The sequence below is a fragment of the Crocodylus porosus genome, unplaced genomic scaffold (genome assembly GCF_001723895.1).
Source record: "Crocodylus porosus isolate Cpor-Errol unplaced genomic scaffold, CroPor_comp1, whole genome shotgun sequence".
In the NCBI taxonomy this organism is placed as follows: Eukaryota; Metazoa; Chordata; order Crocodylia; family Crocodylidae; genus Crocodylus; species Crocodylus porosus.
In genome coordinates, this window is record NW_017728918.1 from 93,485,921 (window position 1) to 93,494,227 (window position 8,307).

Below are 8,307 nucleotides of genomic sequence, written 5' to 3' on the forward strand. Positions count from 1 at the left end.
AACTAGTACAAAAGTAGCAAAGCATTCATCTCCCTTAAATGTTATCTTCTTTTGTAATGAAATGGCATGTTTAAAACTAGTTGGAAATTGAAATATTTGTAAAGGCATGGAAAAACAGATAAATTACAGCAAGGTAATAAGAGATGTGGATTTACTGTGTCTCAGTAGAGGGACTGCTGTCTGCACCTTGATTTATCTTTTGCTTACTGCGGGGTCAGAGGATGCAAATGAATAGTTACCTTGGAGCCACAGATGGCACAACAGATTTGCATTCCTTTTTTGACACTGTAATTCCTTTGCTTGTAATACCCTAACTCTTCCAGTTTAAGGGATTGTTAACAGTGATGGATTGCTAAATGAATTCAGAAGGTTTAAATCTTCAGATAGTAAACTTTATGATGTACATGGAATTAGATCTGTAAAGATGAAATATCTTTTCAGTTTGCAAATACTAATCAAAAGAACAGATTAAGTTCTACTGGCAAAACTTGTTATTGCAGTTAGGGCCTTCTTACATGGTAATTTTAGGGAGCTTCTGGAGCTCTTCAACCCTGAACTGGCCCTAGGTTAACATCTTTAAGTGGCTTAAGTATCCATTATGTGGCTCTAAGTTTTGCCACTCCAGGATAGTATTATCTCTGATCTGCACTACCCAGCTCCTGTTCCATTAAAGTGTAACCACTCCCCACAGTTGTGCTGCTCAAGCTGAAGTCTTTCAGTATCTCCTTCACTGGCCCTTTTCCCATGTGGTATTTCTGTGCACAGCTGAAGATTGATAGATTCATAGATTGTAAGGCTGGAAGGGACCTTGCAAGATTGAGTCCAGCCCCCTGCACTAAGCAGGAAAGATAACTGGGGGTCAGGTGACCCCAGCAAGGTGACTGTCTAGTCTCCTCTTGAAGATTTCCAGGGTAGGTGATTGCACCACCTCTGGAGGAAGCTTATTCCACAGTATGGACACCCTGACTGTGAAGTTTTTCCTAATGTTGAGCCTGAATCAATCTTCCAGGAGTTTGTGGCTATTACTCCTGGTGTCCCCCTTGAGTACCGTGGTGAAGAGTTGCTCACTGAGCCCTTGATGTACTCCCCTTGTGTAGCAGTAAGCTGCTACCAGGTCTCCTCTCAGCCTTCTTTTCCTCAGGCTGAAGAGTCCCAGATCCCTCAGCCTTTCCTCATATGGCTTGCCTTTTAAGACTCTTATCATATGGGTGGCTCCTTTTTGGAATCTAACAAGGATGTGGACAAGCTTGAAAAATCGTGGTGCCAAGAACTGGATGCAGTACTTCAGCTGTGGTCTCACCAGTGCTGATTAGAGCAGAAGAATCACCTCCTTGGTTTTGCTGGAGATGCATCAGTTGATGCATGCCAGCGTATTATTTGCCCTACTGGTTACAGCATCACACTGCTGGCTCATGTTCATACTGTGATGGAGACAGCTTGAGGCAGGTCTGTGCTGGTGGAGAGTATGGCGGGGGGCGTGAAACACTGAAATCATTAGTGAAAGGAAAAGATTTATTTGCAATGAAAAACTGGAGCTGGTGTGCCAGGGAGCTGCTGCAGGGTGGGCAGAGTGTGGGCGAGCACAAGAGAAAGAAGAAAGCCACGTGAAAGCACAAGGGGGCTCTGGCACTGGCTCTGCTGTATGGCCCAGTAAGATACGGACAGCTCCATCAAAGCTTGACGCGGGGTCTTTGAGCTGCACTGCCCTGCTGGTTTCCTCCTGCTGTACCGTGCCATGGCTGTTGGGAGCATTTAGCAGCTCTGGTGTTGGCGATGGTGGGGTTGAGGGGAAGGGGTGTGGGAGGGAGGAGGAGGACAGGCAGGGGGAAGGTGGTTATTCATCATGGTGAGCCACAAGCATGCTGCCAACGTTTGCAATGGACTCTGGGAGAGGCAGATGACGTTGCTGGGAGGAAATGCGGGGCAGCATGGTGCAGTGCTCCCAGGCAGGGCAGCAACAGAGCCATCGGTGCCTTGCCAGGCTGGGCAGCAGAACCAGTACCATGCTGTGGTTGGTGGGAGCATTTAGCATCCCTGGCAGCATGGGGGAGGAGGAGAAGGGGAAGGTGCTGCTTTGTCACTGCAAGCCACCAGCATGCAGCCTATGCCCACTCTTGTTCCAGGGAAGACAGGTGACATTGACATTTACGTGTTCCCTCCTCTCCCCACAACCTTATCTCTCACACCCCTGCCTGTAGAGCAGGGATAGAAGCCTGTCCTGGCTCACCATGCCCACACATCAGACCTCATCGTAGAGTTGTGCAAGTGGGAAACAGTCAGAGATTTTTATCCTTAAGGTGTAACTGCTCCAAACTCCAATAAGCCAATCAACATTTGTGTGGCTTACAATGTAAGATGTAACAAGGCCCTGACATAAAAACAGAGAATTTTACTCAGATGAGGTTATAGGACAATGTTTCCTAAATGCTTCCAGAAGTTTTAAAGAAAATGGTAGATGACATTACAGTTATCTGTACATGGGTCCTGAATATGCTTTAGTGTGAGAGAGGCATTTTGCATTGCGGCACTGTGAAGACACTTCTGTGTAGGCCCAGAAATAGAACTGTACAGACCTTGGAAGCTTTATAATTGGACACTAGAGAACCTATTGAGTTAAGAACAGCACAGTAACTATTTAAGTTTGTAGTAGTTATTGAAAATTTGAAATTATATTCCTGGAAGATTTCCATTTTATTACTTGACTACTTTTATCCCAGCTTCATATTGTAGATGGTTATTGGTTCAGTTTGATGAAAAGATAGTAAAATTAATGTTTAAACCCAGATTGCTGAATCTCTTATTCTTGGTTTAGGTAGTCAGAGCACAGGTTGAGGATTTTTTTCCATCACTGTTTCTAGGCTACTGGTGTGCAACTTGGAAGCAATGCATAGATTCATAGATGTTAGGGACAGAAGGAACCTCAATAGATAGAATCTGAACCCGTGCATAGGCAGGAAAGTGTGCTGGGTTCAGGTGACCCCAGCTGGATGCCTATCTAACCTCCTCTTGAAGACCCCCAAGGTAGGGGAGAGCACCACCTCTCATGGGAGCCCATTCCAGATTTTGGCCACTCTAACTGTGAAGTTAATGTCCAGTCTAAATCTGCTCTTTGCTAGCTTATGGCCATTATTTCTTGTAACCCCCAGGGACGCCTTGGTGATTAGAGCCTCACCAATTCCCTTTTGCACCCTCATGATGAATTTATAGACAGCCACAAGGTCACCTCTCAACCTTCTCTTGCGGAGGCTGAAGAGGTCCAGGTGCCGTAGTCTCTTCTCGTAGGGCTTGGCCTGCAAGCCTTTAACCATACAAGTGGCCTTTCTCTGGACCCTCTCCAGGTTATCCACATCCCTCTTGAAGTGTGGCGCCCAAAACTGCACACAGTATTCCAACTGCGGTCTGACTAATGCCCGATAGAGTGGAAGTATCACCTCCTTGATTCTGTTTGTCATGCATCTGCTGATGCATGACAAAGTGCAGTTAGCTTTGCTGATGACTTCATCACACTGACGATTCATGTTCATCTTGGAGTCCACTAGGACTCCGAGATCCCTTTCCGCTTCCGAGATCCCTTTCCGCATAGAGGGGACTTGATATTATCATAGAGAAATAGGGTTTGAAGGAACCTCTATGTAAGACATATAGGCCATCTTCCAGCCCAAGACATTTGTACCATTCTGTACAAATTCATTATTTAACTCCCAAAATGACAGTCAGCCCGAACGCAACAGAAGACTTAACACTCAATCTTGCCTTGGGTAAAGCAGGGGAACCACACAGCCAACGTCCTGCTACTGCAGATATGAAGCTGCAACCTACTGTAAAGGTTGTTAATATATGCTCGAGAGATCCCTGGAAGAGGACCATGACCCCTGCTACAGAGGAAGACAAAAACCCTGCAGTCCATACCAGTCTGGCCATGGGGTGAAATTCATTCCTGATCCCAAATATAGCAATCAGTCTGACTCTGAACAGAGGGGTAAGACCCTCTAGCCAGGATCCTCTGGGTTTAAGGCCTAGTAGGGGTATTGGCACACCACAGTCAAAATCCCCAGACTTGGCAGCAGCCAAAACCCAGTGCTTATCATGGTCCTTGCACATTTTCATGGGGGACCTACCAAACTTGCTGTTTCTGCAAAAATTGCAAAATTGTGAATTTGGGAGGTCCCTAACTGTTACCAGTTGTTACTGGCATGGATGATGCTCTTGCTCTGAAGCATGAGCTCCTAATTCAATTGCAGAGGTTGGAAAATGACTTGTCTGAGAGGACAGGAGGTTCGTGGCCAAGTTGGGTACTGAACCCCTCAGCCCCAATCTACAGGATTATTCATCTTCTCTTTCAAAATTATTCTTCCAGTTAAAAACCTGGAACAACTAATATTTGACATACTCATTGAATTCTTTTGACCCTTACAGCATGACAGTCAAAAAAAATACGAATTTTGGAAGGACGTGGTTGCTGCTATACAACATAATTATAAAACCTCAGCTTTTAAAGGTAAGTGAGTTCATTAAAGACAGGCTTTATTACAGGATTCCTTAAATATATACTTGCCAAAATAATTTTGGTTTGTTTTATTCAACACAACTTTTAAAATTGGTTGTTGTTAGAGAAATGTGTATTCTGTATACGAGATAAATATTTATGCTGGAATGATTGCTGTGAGTGCTTAATTTGCCTTCAGTTTAAATGGTAAGCATTTTAATGTATGTAACGGTAGCAGTTACGGTATGCTACCATAATGAATTCGTTTTTAGCTTTTTTTCTTATGATTGGGCTGGAAGGTGGATGTTCTTATATCAAGCTTGGACACTGTTGTCTCCAGATGTGTATAATTGGCAAGACTAACATTGCTTATGAAATATTGAGGGAGTATTTTGCAAACCAAGGTTTTCAGTAGATCCTTTTTAGCTCTCAAGTTTGGATTACTATTTCTTAAGTGATAGGAAGCTTTTATTATGAAAGATTGTTCCTTTGTAACATTTTATAAGGATGTCGGAAAATGCTTTTTATTATTAAACAAAAACACAAATCCCCTCGCACTGTGGTTCCAGTTTATAGGAACTAAAAGGAGTTCAGATATTTTATACAGTTTGACCTGTGAAATGTGGTATATACACTTTTCTGTTCCCCTCTATATATTTTCCATTGAGGCATAGACAGGATTAGGTACTTCTGAGACCCTATAGAAAGTATCATGTATAAAAAGAAAACCATGAAATATCTTGCTGACATCAAAGAAATAAAATATTCTTTTAATTAGCAGCCACTGTATTTCTGCAGAGCATATGTTAATTTTTGAATGGTATAAGGTTTTGCTTCCAGAGAATGATGATGGTGTACAGTTCTGTTACAAGAGAAACTATATGTAGATAGTATTTAAGTATCCAGAAGGCTAACTTTTGAAGCTTTGTCTCCAAACTTTTGTTTAATAGTTATGTAAATAGTAATCTGCACGTGAAAATGCTTTTTTATATGTGTAAGCATGTGCATTTACAAACTAATTTCTGACTAAAACTTATTTTTGTCATAATCCTGTCAGAGATGGTGCTTATTTTAGTACACACGCTTCTCTTTTATGTGTGTCACAGGGAACAAACAAAAGTTGTATACAATAAGTGCAAATAGCAGTAACAGACTGAGAGTCATGTAGATATTTTGGATCAGAGTTCTATAAAATTGGAATTTCTAAAAAAATGTTCTTATACTGTATACAACTTAACATAGCAGAAAATTATGATAAATGATTATGTAATGTCTCCCAAAATGGCAGTCAACCCCAACACAGCTGCATTACAGGAGATGTAAACAAACAGGGAAGCCAGCGGTATGAGGTATTGTGGTTCCATTTTCAAATCAAAATATTTCAGTTTGTGGCCATTCATTTTTCATTTACTGTAGAAACAAAATGACTTTTCTGAAAAAAATTAATTGAAAATTCAGTTTCAGTGGGAAGCAATTTGGCCAGGGTTTAATTGGGAGACTGCTTTCTATCTCAGTTACATGGGGGCGCGGTGAGAGAGAGAAAGAGAGAGAGACACTTTCTTGTAATATTATTTAGACTTGAATATCGTAAATTGTAAGAAATGCTACTTTGTGTTTTGTAGTATGGCATTCATGTTCAATTGCTATGTTTAAAATCTGTTCTTGCAAAAAAATTAGCATTTTTTCCTGTTGTTTAATGCAATTGATATCAGTTCAGCTTTAACTTTATGGGCTCATCTACATGTCACACAACGACGACATAGCAATCATGTGTGTTTACATGTGAGAGCCGGCTATGTTGCCATAGCCGTGCACTCCCTGGGTATAGTATGCTGCTATGGTGACAGCAGCGAAATCTAACTGTGTGCTGTATGGCTTACCAAAGAAAGTACTAAGGAGATATGGTGTACAAAAGGAAGTAGTGAAACATGTACCGTAGCAACATCACTGCATGACAATGTGTAGATGCACCCTATGTATCCTAAATGTGGACCTCAGAAAGAAATGTTAAGGCAAACAAGCAGGCAAAAAAATTCTTATTTCTTACTCATTTTTGCTGATGGTTGTTACTATGTGTGCCTTGGCAAGGTAGGATTAAACCCAGATGTCTGTCTAGATCACCATCATACTGAATCTCAGTATTTTATAATCTTTAATTAATAAGCAAAAACTTTTCTTTGGGAGTTAAGAGTGAATTACTTGATTTGATTACAGAGTTTCAAAAAAAGTAGGTGTATTTTTTAAATATTGAAAAATTGTGAAGAGAAGTGAATCCTAGATTTAGCTCTGAAAGTGGTGACAAGGTGGTGCTGAGCAGATACATTTGATACAGTCTGATTTTCTTTTCTGCCTCCACTTTGTTTCTCCTGAACTCTCCAGCTGGAACCCCTTTTGAGGTTCTCCACGTATCTCTGGTCCCCCTGGGGATACTAAACTTACTGTTTCTGCACTCTGCATTTAAAAGTCCTGTCACTGTGGAGGAAATGTTGCAAAATGCAAATCCTGAAAGCTTGAATTGCAGCAACTCATTAAAAAAAAATTAAAGCTATTCCTTTGATTTTGTAGGTGGATCAGGTAACTCATGGTTTTTGAACATTTGCTATATAGTAGAGGTGCCCCGATTCATTGGTTCAATATTGGATCGGTACCGATATAAAGAAAATTGAGTGTATCAAAATTGGCCTGATGTGTCCAATAATTTATCTAATAAACACCCGTGTGTGTGCAGCCGCAGCTGCAGTGCAGCATGTAGGCAGCGAGGAGCACTGCAGGGTAGCATGGGGAGTTGTGGTAAGTCTGGTGTAAGGGAATGGGGGGACAAATCAATGCCCTCCACAGTGAGGAAGGGAGTGGGCCTGGGAAAGGCGCCACCTAGCTGGGGCGGGACAGGGTGTGGGGCAGAGCTCCAGCTTGTCCGGGGGCGTGGGGATGGGGGGAGTGGCTCATGCTGCTGTGTGCACTCTGCAAGGACGTGGTAGCAGGGGGTGTGCCTCTGGATCTGTGTGGCACACAGGTAGGGTGGGCTGTGGCTGTGGGCTGGAGCCGGGGCTGCACGGGGTTCTTCTTGGTGCAAGTGGGGGGCTCAGCCGGGGCTGCATTCGGGGCAGGCAGCTGTGGCAGCACTGGGAAGGGGGGTATGGGGGACTATGGTGAAATTTGGGGTCGCTGCAGCGCCCTTCCATCACTGCTGCCAGCCCCACGTGCAGCCCTGGCCAGGCCTCTGCCCCCACCACACACACTGGGAAGAGCCCTGTGCAGCCCTGGCTCCAGCCTGCAGCCCACCTCATCTGTGCCCTGCGCAGCTCCAGGGCCATCCCCCCCGTGCCCTCCCGGGGTGCATGCAGTAGCAGGAGCAACCCCCTTCCATGTTCCCTGGATGAACCATGGCTTTGTCCTGCACCCTGCCCTGCCCTGCCCCGCACCAGGTGGGCAGCCTCTGCCCCAGGCCCAGGCCTAAGCTCAGCCCCACTTCCTCCCTTACTGCGGAGGCCATTGATCTACATCCCCTCACATGCCTTTTCTCCTCTCTCCCCTTCCACCAGAACAGGCTTACCAGCTGGACACAACTGTATTGGAAATCAGATTGGTATCAGCTGATATGCCTCCTTAAAAATCGGCTATTGGTATCGGCCCCCAAAATCTCTATCAGTGCACCCCTACTGTGTAACCTTTTGGTTTGCAGAGGTGATATGTGTAAATTTCATAGATTTCATAAACATTAGGGCTGGAAGGGACCTTGGTAGATCATCGAGTCCAGCCCCCTGCCCAAAGGGCAGGAAGTCAGCTGGGGTCATAGGATCCCAGCAAGATAAGCATCCAAT

General features: G+C 43.9%; 1 protein-coding gene across 1 annotated transcript in view; it reads left to right on the forward strand.

The window, feature by feature from the left end:
* LOC109312144 (dermatan-sulfate epimerase-like) overlaps positions 1-8,307 on the forward strand; it is a 330,716-nt gene that overhangs the window by 10,079 nt on the left and 312,330 nt on the right. Inside the window, exons 5-6 of the mRNA XM_019538188.1 lie at positions 330-418; positions 4,417-4,498. Of these exons, the coding sequence (XP_019393733.1) occupies positions 330-418; positions 4,417-4,498 (171 nt within the window). The remainder of the gene's footprint in view (positions 1-329; positions 419-4,416; positions 4,499-8,307) is intronic.